This window comes from Sardina pilchardus, chromosome 8 (assembly GCF_963854185.1).
Source record: "Sardina pilchardus chromosome 8, fSarPil1.1, whole genome shotgun sequence".
Taxonomy (NCBI): domain Eukaryota; kingdom Metazoa; phylum Chordata; class Actinopteri; order Clupeiformes; family Clupeidae; genus Sardina; species Sardina pilchardus.
In genome coordinates this window covers 17,137,733-17,157,350 of record NC_085001.1, presented here as the reverse complement: position 1 = coordinate 17,157,350, position 19,618 = coordinate 17,137,733, and the positions used below count along the sequence as shown (strand labels likewise).

The 19,618-nt window shown below is 50.0% G+C and overlaps 1 protein-coding gene across 1 annotated transcript in view; it reads left to right on the top strand.

Annotated features, from left to right (window-relative positions):
* cfap299 (cilia and flagella associated protein 299) overlaps positions 1–19,618 on the top strand; it is a 96,378-nt gene that overhangs the window by 22,253 nt on the left and 54,507 nt on the right. The window contains exon 3 of the mRNA XM_062544023.1: positions 7,281–7,371. Coding sequence (XP_062400007.1) covers positions 7,281–7,371 — 91 coding nt within the window. The remainder of the gene's footprint in view (positions 1–7,280; positions 7,372–19,618) is intronic.

Sequence of the window (19,618 nt, the reverse complement as noted above, 5' to 3'; positions counted from 1 at the left end):
TATAATGGCTCCAAAAATACTTTATTTATTTACTATAAGATAAGAAGCAACGTTTTGATCAACAGATCTTCATCAGGCCTTCTCTCTTTGACACGGTTTGTCTGGCACAAAAAAAATTGTTTGGATGTGCGCACCCGTCCCTACAAACACAATTAACTACAGGTCACTACCTTTTTAACTCCAGGTCATTTTAAGAATGATGTAACTGAATCATTCTCGGTGACAGGCAGCCTGGGTCCACATGCTGAGCTAGTGCTCAGCTTTCACCTGTGAACAAGCCAAAGCCACGGTCAACACTGACCATAGCGTCTCATAAAGTCAGCAAATAATAAACAGCCTGAAAATGGCTCGTCTTGCATTGGAAATGAAGCTGTGTGGGTCAGCTGTGTGGTCAGTAAAACTCTCAACTTCACACCGAGCAAATACAGGGTCTGTTTGCCCTTGACAAGCACCTTCACACACACACACACACACACACACACACACACACACACACACACACACACACACACACAAAGCTGACTGTAGCATAGTCCCTGGCTGGAGTCTCAGACTCTTTGCATGGTGTGGTTTAATGGTCCCTTAACTTCACAGGCACGTCTTGTGTCACAAACGCCTGCAAATGGCAGCTAAATGACTGGGCCTTTTGTGCTTGTCATGGCCAGTTGAGCGCCTCTCCGTGGGGGTACGAGATCCCTCACAGGGCTGAGAAACCAGACGCTCAGCATTGCTTATTTCATGTGGGGTCACCGTGTGTATCTTTTCATTTTTCATCCGGACGTACTTGGAGGTATTTGAAGGTAGTTTGCCAAAACATTGTAATCCAACCGTCTGTCTTTTTCAACACTTTGACCACACGTGGCCACAAATAATAAAAGTGGAGAATAACAAGCTGCAGAGCTATTCTAGATATGTGGAACAGGGCGATCAATTTTGTTCAACATGAAATGTGATTTCTCAGAAGCTCTCTCTCTCTGTCTCTGTCTTTCTGTCTCCCTCTCTCTCTCTTTCTCTCTCTCTCTCCCTCTCTCCCTCTCTCTCTCCCCCCCCACACTTGTGTTCGTGGCACTGGCGGCAGTGCATATGTGTGCTTTCCAATTTGCTCAGTATGAACAAAAAAAAAAGTCGTTAAATTCCATCTGTTAGACACTGGCGTGGCAATCTAAGCATTGTGCAGATGTAAGCATGTGTCTTTGGCCCGTGTACGGGCCAGACCTGCCCCCTGCCCCCAGCCCCCAGCCCCCAGCACACTCTGTGTGTCGTCTGTGGCGCGGCGGCTCCTGGAGGTGCTCTGTGGCGCGCGCAGGAAATTGCACTCACGCTCGCTCATCTGCGGCTGTTAAACAGCAACGCGTGTCGCCCCCGCCAGCCTGCCGGCACCCCCTCTTAAATGCCCACGGCTCAGCAGCTTAGTGCGTGTGTGAATGTGTGTGTGTGTGTGTGTGTGTGTGTGTGTGTGAGTGTGTGTGCGTGCAGACGTGTGTGTACTGAGCGTGTGCGTTTGTTTGTGTATTTCAAGCGCAAGCCTCTTATATTAATACAGTGTTACAGCATGAAGCAAATGCCTTGGGCCTCTCTAGCCTAGCTCTCAGCTGCAAGCTGAAGAGCTTATGGCTGGTACAAGTCACTATTGACATTTAGTTTTCCCATTTAAGATAATGAACCTTTAAAAGACACAGGGTTTATATTTCTTTTTTATTGCATTCAGCATAATGCATAGCAGTAATTTAAAGTCGCTTTATTTATTGATGTGCAGAATCAATGAGATTCAGGGGAATACATTACTAAATGTGGAAGCACACTTTACACCCTCATTAGTTCAGTGCTTTTTTTCTGCGTTTTTTATGTCCAAACATCTTGTAAACTGGACTTTGAGTCATATTGTTTCAGTCATAATGGCTTATTGCATGACATATTGCATGGTTGATATGACTATGTTTGATTGCTTGATTTCCCATTTCGTTAATTGCTTTTACCACCACGAAAGTAGCGTGACAAAAATAAACCCAGGGTACCAGGTCGCCTCATGCTGTTCTCCATGACGGGCCGACTCAGACAGGCGACCTTGTTATTATTGGATACTCTGACGTGGCCGAGCTGAAACACCACTCTTCGCCTCCAGCACTTATAGCGGCACATTTTCATCCGGTACAACGAACTGAATCCACACGGCCATCATCGGAGCTCTCTTGCCCCTCTATGACCAGTCGGTCAGGTGATTCCCCAGAGCGGCGCTGCACCTCGCAGCTCGGGCCGAGGACATTAGCCCTCCGTGAACAATGAACCTCTCCCGGCTGGGCAGGCGGCCCGAGGCTCCCCGCACCCCGCCCTCATTAGGGCCTTACATAATTACCACGGCGCACATCTGCGCTCCGACCCGTAGGCGATGGCCCACCTAGGTCGAGCGCTCCCGGGCCTGCGGCGCGGCGTGGTCGGAGAGAGGGAGGGAGGGAGGGAGGGAGGGAGGGAGAGAGAGAGAGAGAGAGAGAGAGAGAGAGAGAGAGAGAGAGAGAGAGAGAGAGAGAGAGAGAGAGAGAGAGAGAGAGAGAGAGAGAGAGAGAGAGAGAGAGAGAGAGAGAGAGAGAGAGAGAGAGAGAGAGAGAGAGAATACCAGAGGAGAGGCGCTGGAGGCTGGGGAGGGTAATGGAGGGGGGGGGGGGGGACGACACAGGCACCGGAGCAGGCACTGATGTAATCTCAATGCAATCTATCCCCGAAAGCACCAGCGCTGTCACCGCTGGCTCATCCATGACCACATGTTAGCATACTTTCGGTAAATAATATCGCCCGCTGTCCTCGAAGGAATGGACATCCGAACCGCCGCAAACCCCCCCCCGTCTGCGCTCTCCAGAGGGGGCCTTCTTTAAATAGACGCGCGGGTGACGCTATCGCCAAAGCGTGCCAAGCTACCGAGATAATCGTTTTCGAAAACTTGACACTCGGGCCGTGTTGACACAAGACTTAGTTTCGACGTGTGTCTGAGCAAAGCGCCGGCTCTCTGTCCTCCTAATCTTTGCACGCGAAGCGATTCCCCCCCCCCCCCGCCACCCCACCTTGGCCGGCACCAGTGGTGGTAATTGTCCGGAGAGAGGCTGCCTCATTCCCTCACCTCAGCATTAATTCGAAGCAGTGCATCCCTAAATCACGCAACGTGGATGTAATGTCAGCCTAAGCCATTTCGCGCCCCATGCTCCCAGTCACTCAAAAACCCAAGCAAGCACCCAATGGGAACAGCCGGTGCGTTCTCGACATGTGGATTTTATAACTAATATGGCCACAGTCATAAAACTGTGAAGTCATGTCTTATTACACTGTCAGATATCTCTTGGTTAAGTGCTCGCTTTGACTGTTTTTGTCTCACCTCCTGAATGCTGCAGGGCATGTTGGACTGTTACGAGGTGTGGTGTACGCCTGCAGAACCTCATAGCCAGTGAACGCGGTCCAGGAAGGTTTGTGGGACCTGGAGTACTGCGGTTCCGACAGCCCTCGGTGCGTCTGGCACTCCTCAGAACATTAGGCAAAGCTGAAGCAAGCCAAAGAGTTGTCATGGATAGAATGCGTGTGTGTGTTCTGTTTACTCAGGGAGACACCCTCACATAGTGTACACACACACGCACACACACATACACACACACACACACATACACACACACATACACACACAATCAAATCACTGTCCAGAATAAACATGCGAAGTGTGCATCTCGTGCTCTGTTAAATCCTTTCTGAAAGAGTGGAGCTACATTCGAAATTTCTTTTTTTCTTTTTCCAAAAATCCACCCCCTACCAGTGGAAGCTAAGATGGTCCGCAGGATAGGCCTGCTTGACATAATGATACACTGAGAAGCATCTTGGCCAATTATGATGGACAACATTCAAAAGAGGAAAAGAAAAATGTTAAAGTCCAGTCCACATTTAGTGTCATGGTCCTGGATGTGACATGCCATGCTTCAGGCCCTGTCACTTGGCAGGACTTGAGTGTCCAGTGTGACCACATCTATTCCAGACGACCAGCACTGAGACGTGCTGAGCACAGAATTCACTGAACGAAATGAAAGTGACACGCTTGGTGTAACCAGCCTGGGTCCAAACGCCGCCATCCTGCAGCACCTCACATTGGGAGGACGCCATGTCAGCAAGGAGGCTAAATCCAGCGAATGCTAGCGTTTTTCTTTTCTTTTCTTTTCTTTCTTTTTTTGCAAGCACATCCCATAAGGTGTGAGGAGGGGGGTTACTCACTGCACATGATGGTCCATGTTCCCTGGACACTTTTCCCTCTCTCTCTCTGCCGGAATAGTAGTATTAATCTTAGTATGTATTAGTATTAGTATAGTACTTCTCTAGCCCTAATTTTAACCCTAGGTCTCTCATTGTAGCCTGTGAGGTACAAAGGGGCTCTGCTTCCACCACACAGCTACATTCTTCACCTCACAAACCACTGATGAGGCTCAAATGGTGGAACAAGTTGCATTCATCCCCAGAATCAAAGGATCCTATTGATTGAGCATCCTACTGTAATAGAGAGAACACATCTGCTCTTAGCTTACGTACGTCATGTTGAGTGATTAAATGTTCGAAACTGTTCTTTTGAAGCACTGTTTAGAACTTGGATTTCATGTGGAAAATGTAAATGAAGAGTTAATACCTCAGTTTGCGGCTTTCATTACTTTTTTTTGTTACCTTTACCAGGACGTTTTTGGTGCGGTTTGTCTGTCTGTTCGTCCATTTGTCCATCTGTCTGTGAGCAGGATTATGCGACAAAACAAAAATTTCAGTGGAACTTGGTGGAAAGTTTTAGCGTGGATCCACGGATGAACTCACGGCCTTTTGGAGTAGATCCCACTCCACTGACCTACTCAAGCAATTTAGCTTTGGTTTAGTTTAGCGACTGTTGCGCAATGTGGCATTGAAACCTGCTTTGCCCTCTAGTGTTCAAAACATGGAAATGCAGGCAATGCACTGGGCAACTTCCAGACCAAACAAATACAAATGTTTTGGGGTTTTACAAACGCAGCTCAGGGATGCTCTCATAGGATTAGCCAGTCTTTGGGTTGACCAGGCAAACCAGAGCTGTGGCCTCAGCAGAGGCTGCACTCTCTGAGTGTCCATATGGTGGTGCTCTGATGTGATTTGATCAGTTTATCGATTACTTTTTCTTTCACATGCCGTAATAATATAATAAAATAATGCGTGAACAATGCATTTAGTAGCTGTATGTATTATCCACATATGTCTATTTCATAGCCCTTTTTTGATTGAGGGAAATGTGTCACAGTAAAAAAAAAAAAAAAAAAATGGCTGACACAGCAGTTGTGGTTCTTTAACGTGCGGGTCTCTCATTTCCCCTCAGAGTTTCCAGGGACACTGCATTAAGTGAAACAAAAACATTAGCATTTCGCCCTTATAGTGTTTCAAATTTATGGAGGCACGGTATGTGTCCACTGCTATTTTATGTGTGTGTGCGTGTGTGTGTGTGTGTGTGTGTGTGTGTGTGTGTGTGTGTATGTGTGTGTGTGTGTGTGTGTGTGTGTGTGTGTGGTGTGCGATGAGTAGACGTTACTCATTGTATTTGCACCTCAGCGGTCATCAGAGCCTGAAGTGCTTGGCTTAAGATTACCTTGAATGTCCGTGAGTTATGTGCTTTCGCTGGTTATTATATCACGCTGGGGTAATGTGGAAATATCCGGGAAGGGACCACACCCGCACCATTAACTCTTCTTCTACCTCAGGTCTCATTAAAAAAAAATATCTTCATCCCCGCCATGTGTCATCTGAGAAAGAGAAGAAGCGAGCAAGCGTTCCTCGTTTCCCTCGTTGTGTTACGCTGCGTTTACTGTACGCTGCGCCACTCTTCACCGCGCCGTTCCGCCCGCCCCGAGGTCAGGGCTTTTTGCGGCTCACCTCGCCGTAAACTGGAGCGGAGGAGTTCTCAATTACCTGTTTACTGGCACGGGGGACGCTCCGGCAAACACGTCGCCGACCTTGGGAACGCTGAGGCCGGGGCGAACGCTTGGACGCCTGACAAGGGCCGCTGCCGCTGCCGTCCACCGCTGCTTCTGCTTCTCCACGAACGGGGTTTCGCCGCCGGGGGAGGTGGGAGGTGGGGGGGGGGGCGGGGGGGGGGGCATGGGGGGTTTTGAGAGACGAGTGCCAATGTTTTGTCAGGTGTGGAGGCTTCGAAGAGCGCCAGAGCTATGTTTCCATGGATACACGCCAACCCCGAGTGCAAGAAAAAAAAAAAAAAAAGTTAGTCATAATGTGAAAATAAAAATCAGTGAACTCTGATGGGACTAGGGTTTGATAGGGTGTGCTTTTCCCTACGCGACCAATTAACGAGGAGAAGAAATGCTTCTGACAGGCCTGCTCGCTCCATTTTTCTTTTCGCTTTGTTTCCGCGTTTACTGTTTTGCTTGTCGGGGAGAGGTTTTAGCAAAAAACTATTGTGTTTGTCCTAAAAATACTTTTGAGTAAATACATCATATTCCAGCTTTGTTAAAGGTCAAGCTACAAGTTACAAGTTTGTTTAGTAAGCACATAGTGCAGAACTCAGCACAGTGCTGTGATAACATGTGCTCTCTTACATGCTGAATACTAAACCTGTTTCCATGTGTCAGTCTGTACGTGACATAATGTTGTAGGGCTTCCTAAACATCTGAGCTTTCTGAAGGCCTTTCTCTTCAGAGTTAGATTTATGTCAAAACAGGATGACACAGTTCGCTTTTGACCCACCCGCTGTGGGATATCACCTTTGAAGCATTTGTGTTCGAAAAACGGATTAAAGACCAAACCATGTTTAAAACAGGAAAGAAAGAAATATGATATGAATGCAGTTTTGAATGCTGTTGTGTCACACATTGTCACAAGTGTGGAGTTGGGTAGTGTCTCCACGATGTTTAGTTCTGTCTCGTAATGGCGTCTGTTCAGACGGGCACTCCAGCGAGTGTGTCCTGGCGATGCGTGTGGAGGCAGGACCGAGCGGAATGGGGAAGTATCGAGTGGCGCGGTCCGGCGCGGGTCTGCCCGAGGCTCCGCCGGTCCACTCACACGTGAAAACAGTGCGCATCTATGTGAGCTTACGTTTAAAGAAAACATATCTCGAAATGTAGAAAGAGAGGGGGAAAAAAGCCTTCCATAAAGAACCTTTAACGCTTTCAAAGCTCAGACCCCCACCCCGTCGCCTTGCTTCCCTGCCCCCCCCCCTCCCGTGCCCTCCACCTCGATTTCCTCAAGGAAAAAAAAAAGGGACACATTTCAAACCATTTGAATGTTGTCTTTTCCAGGACGTTGGCAAGCGCAGGAAAGGAGCTCAAAGATAACTTCCTGAAGGCACTGGCGGAGCGCGAGGAGGCCAACCGCAGCGCCAGGATGACTGTGAGTACATTATTGCCCCCGCAGCACCCACCACCCCAACCCCCCTCCGCCCTCCCCTCCCAGATCGCTACGTAATGGGATTCCCCCAGAATATTCCTGTGATTCCATTAGGGGACCCGCGAACAAAATCTGCTCTGTGTCAAGTCAGGCGGAGCGGACCTCCTCCTCCTTCTCCTCCTCCTCCTCCTCCTCCTCCTCCTCCCCCCTCCACCCCCTCCACCCCTCCCTGCCACCTATCTGCCTACCTACCCCTCACCCCTGGGCCTGGCAGAGCTAGAAGCCCCCTCCGAGCCCCCTCCCCTTCAGCTGAATGCAAAACAAGGGAGGGGAAGCCCACCCGGGATGTGTGTGTGTGTGTGTGTGTGTGTGTGTGTGTGTGTTGTGAGTCTGTTTGTGTGTGTGTGTATGTTGTGAGTTTGTTTATGTCTCTGTATGTGTGTGTGTGGGTGTGTGCATGTGTGTCTCTGTGTGCGTGTGCTGTGCATGTGTGTAACCCTCACCACACCAAAAAACAGCCCTGCTTAAAGTGTTTATATCTGTTGCATAGAATGTCAAATTGTCAGGTAATCATCCGTTTACTGGACAAAAACACTGGAAGTTGCCTGTGCCATGCCTACCCCCCCTTCCTTCTCATTGAAAAGAAAGGAACATATGCTGTTTGTCAAAGTGCACAACACCCCACACAGTTTGTGTTGAGCCTGTGCAGGGCTGTTTACTTGGCCCTGGTGTTTACCAACGATCTCCAGCAGGCGCCCCTAAAAAAAAGGCAACTCTGTTTGGGCACCACGGGCGAGGGTGCCAGGGAATGCCACAGTTTGCCCAGCTGTGGGCACCTGGCTGTGGGCAGCTGTGCCCGGTGCTTTGAGGGAGCCCAAAGCGAGAGGAGAGGAACGAGGCGAGATGGATGGGCCGTCTCTGTAAGGAAGGCCTTGTTCCGTCCGGCGGGGCCCGAGTCCTGTGAGGTCAGACGTCATCTCACCCAATGGTGGATTAGGGAAATGAGACGCACGATGAAAGGTTCCCATCCGAAAACGTTATGTGAACATTGGTAGAACAGTTCTAGAAAAGCTAATGCGTTTCTGATGCACATTAGAAAAGGGATCAGAGCTCAAAATGACACACTCACACCATGGAAATATAGAAATACTTAGGACTTTAATACTCCCGAAAACTAGATGAAGGTCCTAGTGGACTGTTTTTATAGGTTTGTATGATGTATCTATGATTCGGCTATTGCAGACAGAACAAGCCTTATGTGGTCGAGCTACACGCGGTGGGTTTCAGTTGAACGTAGTCCAGCTTGGTTCATATTCAGACACTTGTCAAGGTGACCGCAGTGTAACTTGGTAACTTCTCAGGCTCTCTGCCCAATGTAAGGACTGATGTTTTTAACAGCGCATAACACACACACACACACAGATTACACGGAGGCTGCTGACAACAAGGGTAATTGAGCCATATGGTTTCATGTGTAATCTGCAGTGCTGTTTCCGGCCCCCGTCTAATCAACGCCCATCGCTGATCGCTGCTTAAACATCTCCCTCTGTTCTCTGAGGAACTCATTATAGGCCGGCCTGTGGGTTGTGGGTTGGGTGGTGGTGGGGGCAATGGAGCCTGTGTGTGTGTGTGTCTGTGTGTGTGTGTGTGTGTGTGTGTGTGTGTGTGTGTGTGTGTGTGTGTGTGTGTTGGGTTTGACCAGGCCTGACCTGACCTGCTGGATTGGGAGGGCTGGATTAGGAGATCACACAGTGCGAGTTCCAGAACCTTCCGCACCCCATCCCTCGTCTCGTTCCGTCACCCCTCCTCACTCCACAACCCTCTCTCTCGCCTCACATGTTTGCTGAGTAAACAGAGCTACACACACACACACACACACACACACACACACACACACTCACATACACACACACACACACTCGCTCACTCACACTGCATCTCCTCCATAAAGAGGGGAAAAATCTTGCCGTTTTATAATACTATGCAGAGAAGGGGTCGGTCAAATGGTGTTCCCCGTGCCGATGGTCAAAGGAAGCACTGTGACTGAGTCCAGCGTGAATCAAGTAGTTTATAATATTACTCTTCCTGTGCTAGACAGAGAGGGGGAGGGAGAGAAGGAGAGAGAAGGAGAGAGAGACAGAGAGAGAGAGGGGAAGTTAGAGGTAGGGAAAAATAGGGACAAGCAAGTTTTATGTCACCTCTAGTATGTACACACATACATGCACACACACACACACACACACACACACACCAAAAAGAACCCCCCCCTCCAACTGAAGTTTCCCCCCTTCTGAAGTTTCTCGCTCCGATGAGAAATTGCATTGAAAAGCTGTTTATTTTCCCCCCTCCCAGCCCTCCCTTCTCTGTTTAAACCCCAAGCCACATTTGAGCACTTAATACCTCTTCTCTTTGCAAACTGTTTGAGCTGCAGGTAATCTTAATCCACGTTGACGAGCCCTGACCCCACCGCTGTGTTTACCTTACGCAAATGTATTCCAGCCAGCGTGTACCCACACCACGCCGCCCGCCTGCCGGCCTTCGGGGAGCTGCCCAGCGTCTCGCTGCAGGAAGCCGTACAGGCCGCATGCTTGTTCCCGCACGACTATTTGTCTCCCTGGACGCGGAGGGGCGGGGGGAAAAAAACGGAATATTTACTGGAGGTGCCATACGTGTTTATTTGTAGAAATTTCCGGATGGCTTGCTCTGGGTGTTCTGCTGAAAGACAAAGACAAAGGCTCTTGTAGTAAATGGGTAACAGGCGCGGGCGTGGGGGTTTGTGTGTATGTGTGTGTGTGTGTGTGTGTGTGTTGGGGAGCGAGTGCCGGTGAGTTTCGTAGCCATGCTGAGCCTGTGGTGGTCGAAAGAGAGAGACTGCAGCAGTTGCACCGCTGCCAGGTGCCGTGGAGGAAGAGGAGGAGGAGGAGGAGGAGGAGGTGGAGGAGGTGGAGGTGGTGTGGGGCGCTTGATTCTGCAGCGTTTACACGATCTGGTTTCCAATGAGCTGCGTCGGTCGGTCGGTCGGTTGGGCGGGCGGGCGAGAGCGTGAAGCGCCGTGTACCTGGAGCGCACAGCTGCCTCCACTTGGAGAGAGCGCGCCACACCGGCCAGAGCGTCACGCTCCAGCGAGCGCCGCAAAAAGACCATGCTTGCACTTGGCCAGCCACACTCTCTACGTTTCTGGACTTTTCTCTCTCTGTCTCTCTCTCTCTCTCTCTCTCTCTCTCTCTCTCTCTCTCTCTCTCTTCCTTACTGTACAGGACCATTTAATGTACTACTGACCTGCAAATGAGTAGCTCACAGCTGGGTGAGAACAGAGTTATTTCATAACACATGTGAAACCTAACACAACAGTCCTGCAGTCAGGAGACCTTTGCTGATTTGCAAATACCCCGAGCCTCTTGGCGAGTGCTCGTAAGTCCGTTTCTGGTAATCATTTCCCCCCCCCCCCCCCCTGTTCCTGTCACTGACATGGGAACCGGGCCCAGCACAAAAGGCACTGATAAGCCCATCTTAACCAGTGCCGCCCTCCAGAGACCCATAATTGGGTGGCTTCAGCCTGGGCTTTTTTTTTGCCGGGGCGGATTCCTGTCATAGCTGGCCGTGGCGGCGACAAAAGCAAACAGAGTGGGGATTTGGTCTCTCCTCTTACCTCCGAGGCCCAGTGTGCGGCGGACAGGCCCCGCGCAGGGGGTCCCGTTACAGCCGGTAATCTTTTGATAAGGCCGCCGAGGAGGACCACCCAGGGCTCGCAGGGGTGGAGTGTACGGAGCAGAGCACGCACCCGGCGTGGAGGGACTGCTGTGGAGAGGAGGGGAAAGGAGAGGAGGAGGTGGAGGAGGAGGGGAAAGGAGAGGAGGTGGGAGGAGCGGAGAGGAGAGGAGGTGGTGAGGAGAGTAGAGGAGGAGGTGGAGGAGAAGAGGAGGTGTAGGCAAAGGAGAGGGGGAAGAGGAGAGGAGACAAGAGGAAGAAAGAAGAGAGGAGAGGAGAAGGAAGGAGAGCAGAGAAGAGGAGAGGAGGTGGAGGAGAAGGGAGGAGGTGGAGGCGGAGACGCAGGGTGAATAAGAGAGGAGACAAGAGGAAGACAGAAGGGAGAGGAGAGGCGAGGCGAAGGAGAGCAGAGCAGAGGAGAGGAGTGCTGTCTTAGGGTCAGTCAGGGCAGAAGGTCTTAACGCACTCCAGACGCACTGCCCTACCCACACCAATCAGGCCTAACACAAACCAGTTCTAACACACACACACACACACACACACACACACACACACACACACACCATATGTGTGTGCACATATAATCATACACATGCCAACGCACATACAGTACACACACACAAAGACAGTCTTACACACACTTAAACACTTACATAACATGTGCATGCACAGCCGTGCTCATACACTGTAAAGCAATCACCCCTGCAGATGCACAAAGGCATACACACACACACACACACACACACACACACACACACATACACACTTGATCTGGGCCTGATCTTACTTAGCAATTTGGCTGAACATATGAGATGAATTATGTCAAGAAGAGAAGCACAAAAGGTTTTTGTGCTTAGCAGGTGCCTGTGTGTGTATGATGTGTGTGCATGTGTGTGTGTGTGTGCATGTGTGTGTGTGTGTGTGTGATTGTGCAGCCTGTGTCTTCGGATATGCTCACATGTGTGCATATCACAGACTGTCAGTGCAAAGCAAGCCTGACAAAAATGCAAAACATGACAAAGTGGGGCAGTTCTCTTTGTACTCATAAATATAGCCTCCTCAGTCATTCATTACCCACACTGTAGGTTGTACTGTAAGTAAACTTGTGTCTTGTCTTATGCTTTCCATTATTCATGTTTACACACACACACACACACACACACACACACACACACACACAGGCACGCACACTCACCCACCCACACACACACACACACACACATAGACTACCCATTCTACTAATAGTAGCCAGTGCCCTGTGTAGTCCTACAGCTGTGTGAAGTGGAGGTCTAAGTGTAGGGTGTGCAGTAGTGCAGGACTTGCACCCAGATGCTCTGTGACCTGAACTGTCAAACAGTGGCCCCGCTTAACTCTACTCACTCTCTGATTTGGTCATGTATAAAAAGGCCCTAGGCTGTGTGTGTGTGTGCGTGAGTGTGTGTGTGTGTGTGTGTGTGTGTGTGTGTGTGTGTGTGTGTATGTTTGTGCGCGTGTGTGTGCATGTGTGCTAGTGTTTGTGTGTGTGTGTGTGTGTTTGTGTGTGTGTGTGTGTGTGTGTGTGTGTGTGTGTGTGTGTGTGTGTATGTTTGTGCGCGTGTGTGTGTGTGTGTGTGTGTGTGTGTGTGTGTGTGTGTGTGTGTGTGTGTGTATGTTTGTGCGCGTGTGTGTGTGTGTGTGTGTGTGTGTGTGTGTGTGTGTGTGTGTGTGTGTGTGTGTGTGTGTGTGTGTGTCTGTTTGTGTGTGCGTCTTCCTGCTCCCCTCAGGATGGCCGCTGTGTTAACATTACTCTACCTTGTCGCTGACCTTCTCCTAAACTCCCTCTCCTTCCCCCTGTTTCTCTGTCCATCTCTCTATTTCTGTCTGCCTCTCTCTCTCTCTCTCTCTCTCTCTCTCTCTCACTCTCTCTCTCTCCCTCTCCCTCTCTCTCACCCTCTCTCTCCCTCCCTCTTTCTCACCCTCTTGCGAAAGCGGTGCCGCTGCCAAAAGTCACACAGCACAAAGGGTGCACCTGGGCAGCTCTGGCATTGTTTGCTCTGGGTGAGAAGTGGAGTGTGATCAAATCCAGGTCACACCTGTGCAGAATGCCTCGGGCTCGGCCATTGTGTGCTGAGGGGGAACGCTTGGAAGTGTGTGTGTGTCTGTGTATGTGTAGGTCCCCACCCCACCCCGGGCCGACTACCCCCCTTTCCCGTCCTCTTGCCCTTAGTCAGCCTCACACAACCACCACACCCAAAAGCCTTCTGTGTGTGTGAGTGTGTGTGTGTGTGTGTGTGTGTGTGTGTACTGTATGTATGTGTGGGTGTGAGCATTTGTATGCATGTTTATCCTTAGGTGTCTGAGTCTGTGGCTGGGTTTGTTTGTGTGTGTGTATCTTGTGTGTGTCTGTATGTGCATGTGTGTGTGTGACTGAAGTATTTGTGGGTTTGTGTGTGTGTCTGTGTGTCTGTGTGTTTAAAGCCTTCCTGCCTGAGAAAGGCCTAATGATGTCAGCAGTAGCAAGCCCCCTGGCCCTGTTGTGTATGTGTGTGTGTGTGTGTGTGTGTGTGTGTGTGTGTGTGTGTGTGTCTGAGAATGGGCTCGGCTCCCAGCACCTAATGAGGCCGGTCAGTGTGTGGAATCTGTGCTGGGTGTTGCTCAAGTGGAAACAGCTTTTTGGCCCCCGACGTCCAGTTTGTGGAAGAGGACGTTGGCCAAGAGAGATGACCATCGCTGTGGCCGTTCCCATGAACCACTCTGCACGTCCCCTCCTCTCTGCATCTCACATACACACGACTTGCATCGCACAACTTGTAGCCCACAGCTCTGATCACAGTTTGTGTTGCGAAGAAGTGCTTTTGCAGTGGTTGCTGAAAGCAACGGCATCAGCAACATGGAAGGTTGCTCGCGCCTGTTGCATCGATTGAGTCTGCACGTCAACGGGCTGTTATTCCGACTGTCTGCGTTTGTTATTGTCTAATGGTGATGCATTGTTTGTTTAGAGTTTGGCTATGTGGTAGACCGGAATAACATAGTGCTCACCTCAGGGTTAGACGATCATTTTTCTGACTCGAGATGTGGGGTCTGGCGTCCAGACGACCGTGGGCCCAGTAAGTCGTTTCGCTGGCCTGTGAACCGATACTTCTGCCGTTCTGACCCCGTTGTAATAGCATACCTCTGGGTTTAAGACTTATCTGATGCACACGCACGTCGTCTCATTTGCCTCGCAAAGCGAGAGCGAGGATACGATAACCCAAAGCAGTCGCATCGAATCCCAAAACCCTCCTTTAATGCGATCCGATTCCCTTTTTTGCCCCCCCACCCCTGGAAGATTAATGAAGATTTCATTACAAGCGAATGCGCTGCGTTCCCTGAAAGCAAACACACTCGGGCAGGTGAAATGAAGAGTGATGGTAAAACGACTCGTTCGTTCCCTTTCTTCAGGCACATTCTCATGGGCCTTGATTGAGAAATAAAGGCGAAATCAATCACGGGCGGACAGAACGCTTTGTGGTCGTCTTTTGTGCTTGTGTCTTTTATTTTCTCCAGCACCTGCGGAAGCCTCGCCGAGGGACCGGAGCGATGCACACGAAGAAAAGCGCGCCGCCGGGGGATCGGTTTCATCTGTTAGCGATTTCTTAAGCTTCCTTTTATTCCGGGGCGCTTCTTCTCCTTTTTATGCTGTTGACAGGCTGACAGGCAGACAGCATTAATCTCCCTCTCTGCGAGCGATCTGTAATCATGTAAGGCAATTCAGCTGCCTTCAGCACGTCACTCGCTCGCCTTGTCCGTGCGGTCAGGAGGGATGTTCCGCAGTTTTGAGGGAAGGGCTTGGATGTGGTCCGAGGTTCCCACCTGGGCAGGATCTCCCTTTACAAAGGGCCTGCTTGTTTATACCCCTCCTCTCTTTCATCCATCACCCCACCCCAATGGCCACCCACCCCACCTTTAACTTAACTCTGTATTGATCACTCTTCCATTGCCCCCACCCCCTCCCCTTACACCTCTGCCCTTACCCCCCCCTAAAAAAGGCCTTTTATAGATAATAATACGGTGGTCAGTCAGGCAGGCCATAGATCGAGTTTAGCTTTGAAACAGGAGAGGAATTCCCAGCCGTCTAGCCTTACAGCCCTGTGTGATAGATAGTGTGTGTGTGTGTGTGTGTGTGTCTCTATGTGTGTGTGTGTGTGTGTCTCTGTGTGTGTGTGTGTGTGTGTGTGAATGTGTGTCCACTCTGCATGCACCCCACCCTACCCCACACACACACACACACACTTCCCACACCCCTTTTGTCCCTGTCATGGCCAGTGAAGTCACAATGGAGCGGTTCCCCCCTCTGCTTTTCAAAGTGCTTGACCAAAGAGCAGCGCTGCGGCCCGGGTGGAAAGGCGAGAGTCCTGTAAGACTATCCCGTGTCCCGTGGCCCCGCGGCCTCCTCCCGAGAGCCAGCCGGGGGGCCGAGAGGCTCCGCCACACTGGGGCCCTCCACTCCTGTGCTCCTGCATTCACCCCAGAAGACAAAGGCCACCCCTCTCTCTCTCTCTCTCTCTCTCTCTCTCTCTCTCTCTCTCTCTCTCTCTCTCTCTCTCTCTCTCTCTCTCTCTCTCTCTCTCTCTCGCTCTCTCTCTCTCTCACTCGCTCCACACCGAGGACATGTGATTTATTGTCATGCACTTTTTTTTTTTACGGCTATATGTATATGTGTCTATAAACACATACAGGCAGTATATATGGCCGCTGTCAGAAATAAACAGAGCAGGCCAATACCCTAGGCTCCCTGTAAATGCTCACACAAGAGTTTTTTTTTTTTTTTTTTAACGGAATGGCGTGTTTGTTAACCCAGAAGGAGTGGAATAAGTGGAGCGCACAACAATGATTCATTTTACCTCCACAGTAGAAGTTCTCCCACATGCCAGTGGACACCAAGGCCCATTTGCTGAAGCTAGAACGTTTTGAGCGAGAGAGAGAGAGAGAGAGAGAGAGAGAGAGAGAGAGAGAGAGAGAGAGAGAGAGAGGAAGAAAAAACATGTCTGTGTCCATTAAAGTCTATGAAATCCATCATATCAGATCCAGTTTTTAATGGTGTCTGCTGTGTTCTTATGGAAAGCCATAACATTAGTCTAAATGGATGTGTTTTCCTTGGCAAGCAGCTTCAACAGGATTTCACGGATTATGCCCGAGTCCATATATATATATATATGTACACACACACATTTCTGTATATCTATAGAAAAAGAGAGAAAAGCGTTGAGTTGCCTCAGTGCAAAAAGCCAGAGGTCTGGCTCGCATTGGGGTCCTGATGTCTTCAGGGCTTTGACGTTTCAAAAGAAATCGTGCGTGACAACGGATGAGAATGGAAGCAATATAGCAGTTGCTATTCTTTGTGGAAGTCACTTGATAGTTCCTTCAAATGGCCGGAGAGGAATGTGGATTCCTCTTCCCAGCCTGTTCACTCCAATCGGATATTTGAGATTTGAAAAGAATACTTGAGGTGTTGTTTTAAGATGCAGCTGTCATTGTTTTTAACAAGCTCTTCCATCACACTGGGTCTGAGACATTTTTTTGTCTTTTCCTTCTTTTTTTTATATTATTTTTTTTTAAAGCTGCGTGATTTAAAATTAAACTTGTGGAATGTTAATCATGCAAGTTGCAATAGTGCACACTTGGAACACAAGACTGTTTCATAGGAGCAACATGTTTTCTGTAACCCTAAGTTTTCTGTAATTGACTTTGGATTCCCTTTTGGATGTACAGTACTACTCTTTCTATCTTTCTTCCCCTCTTTTTCTTTCTCTTTTTCTCTATCTTTTTCCGTTCTGTTTGTCTCTTTTTCTTTCTCACTCTGTCTCTCTCGTGCCACTGCTAAGTGTCTGGAAATGCCTCCTTGTAAGAATTATCCCCCTCTACCCCCACCTTTTTCACACACACACACACACACACACACACACACACACACACACACACACACACACACACACACACACTCCCACACAGATGCACCCATATGCACACAACATAGACATAAACACACACACACACACACACACACACACACATACACATTGCTACTCCCACTCAGACAGACACACACAACACACACCATCCTCCCCCCGTCTAATGAACAGCTGCGGGGACTTCTGAACCTCATCTCAAATATGCACTGGATGATTTTCAGAGCCGATGAAAAGAGATCCACTCCTCATCTAATCTTCTCCGCGACCCGTGGCTCCATCATCTGGCCCTGGGGCATTTTTGACATACGTCTCCCCCCAACACACACACACACACACACACACACACACACACACACACACACACACACACACACACACACACATACACACGGAGATACACACACCATCCCTGAGCACCGTTTATGCCTGCGCACACACGGCAGCATTCATGTCACTCATCAGGATTACACTGTCTCGCCGAGAGAGACACGTTTTTAAAGAAGCAAAGGGTTTTGGGGATCAAAGGAGCAACTCTGTCAGGAGAGGGACCTATGGAGGAGCGTGTGTGTGTGTGTGTGTGTGTGTGTGTGTGTGTGTGTGTGTGTGTGTGTGTGTGTGTGTGTGTGTGTGTGTGTGTGTGTGTGTGTGTGTGTGTGTGTGTGTGCGCGTGCGCGTGCGCGTGCGCGTGCGCGTGCGCGTGTGTGCGTGCGCGTGTGTGTGTGTTTGTGTGTGTGTGTGACTGTGCGTGTGCGTGTGCGTGTGCGTGTGCGTGTGCGTGTGCGTGTGCGTGTGCGTGTGTGTGTGCGTGAATGCGTGGAGACACACGTGGGCTATGTGGAGCGAGATAACAGAGGCTCAAGCAATCAGAAGAGAAAGCTCCAGCCCAGTTTTCTCCTGGTCTTGATTCGAGCGCTCTCAATAGATTGCGTGTGAAGGACACTTTAGTCACTTCGCTCTATGTTTGGCCATTCAGAATAGACTTGGATGACCCGTCCAGATACTTTTCTGCTGTCATCATTGGTCAGCCTCAGGGTCAAGAAAGGATTAAGAAAGAAACTGCAACCTATTACTAGTGGGACTTAATCATCTTGTTCCTTACTCAGGGAACCGATGTTACGATCAGATTGTTTTTCCTCGCAGCTGTCACCAACGTGCTTGCTCTGGTGGGTACATGCCTTGGGCCTGGACGAGACAAAAGTCAATGAATACATCTCGATAAATCAGGAAAACTGAGTTAAGCTGAATGATTTCAGGTTTAGCGGATGAAGAGTCAAAAACACTGCACGAGTTTCGATTTGGGAGCGAGAGTTAGACTGTGACGAAATCCATTATTTTCTCCACTTGGGTTGGACACTAGTCTCCCTCCTCTCCTCCTTGAATGTTGGCTGATTCTAGCGCCACAGGTGGTGTGTGTGTGTGTGTGTGTGTGTGTGTGTGTGTGTGTGTGTGTGTGTGTGTGTGTGTGTGTGTGTGTGTGTGTGTGTGTGTGTGTGTGTGTGTGTGTGTGTGTGTGTGTGTGTGTGTGTGTGTGTGTGTGTGTGTGTGTGTGTGTGTGTGTGATATGTTATTCCATGCACTAGTCTCTGCCAAGGGGAGACCTCTGCACAGGGGAGGCTTCTGTGAATCTGAATGTCATGACATTTCTGACACAAAAGCTGGAAAGTTAAAAAGAAAGTGAGGGGTGTTTGAACAAACTACTAGGTGTGGACATGAGTTTGTGTGTGAGTGTGTGTGTGTGTGTGTGTGTGTGTGTGTGTGTGTGTGTGTGTGTGTGTGTGTGTGTGTGTGTTTGTGCGTACTGTACGTGTGTGTGTGTGTGTGTGTGTGTGTGTGTGTGGGTGTGTGTGTGTGTCAGCAGAGCTACAGCATGCTGGGTAGGGATGGGATGAGCTGACCTGTTGCTTTTGGACTGTCTCCACTGGATGTGGTGGTGATGGTGTTGGTGTTGGTGTTTGTGGAGGTGCAGGGGGTGCAGGGTTGGAGGTGCTGCACGGCTGGAGGTGCAGTGGTGGTGGAGGTGCAGTGGTGGTGGTGGTGCAGGAGGTGCAGGAGGTGCAGTGGTGGTGGAGGTGCTGCAGGGCTGGAGGTGCTGCAGGGCTGGAGGTGCAGTGTTGGCAGCAGCAGCAGCAGCAGCACGTTGTGTGGGGCGGGTGCAGCGGAGGGCCTGCTGTCAGCCCGTTATCTGGGCGCGTATTTACACTTCTCTTCCGCCACATTCCACACTGCTGACCCCATCCCCCCATCGTCACCTCTGCACCGCAACACACACACACACGCCGTGGTCTCCACAGCCTGCACCTGCTTATCACATTCTCGCACACACACACACACACACACACACACACACACACACACACACATGAACACACCTCTCTCTCTATTTTTCTCTCTCACTCACTTTGGCTCTCTGTCTCTCTCTCACACACTTTTCTTCCAATGCTCTCACTCTCTTTCCACCTTTATCGATCCCTCTGTTCCTTTCTCCTTTTCCCCTCGCCCTCCATTTCTCCTCATCACTCTTTCCATCCATCTCCCCCTCTCCACCAATCCCATCTCTCTCTCTCTCCCTCTCTCTCTCTCTCCGTCCTGTCCCTGTTTTATCGTTTATCTCG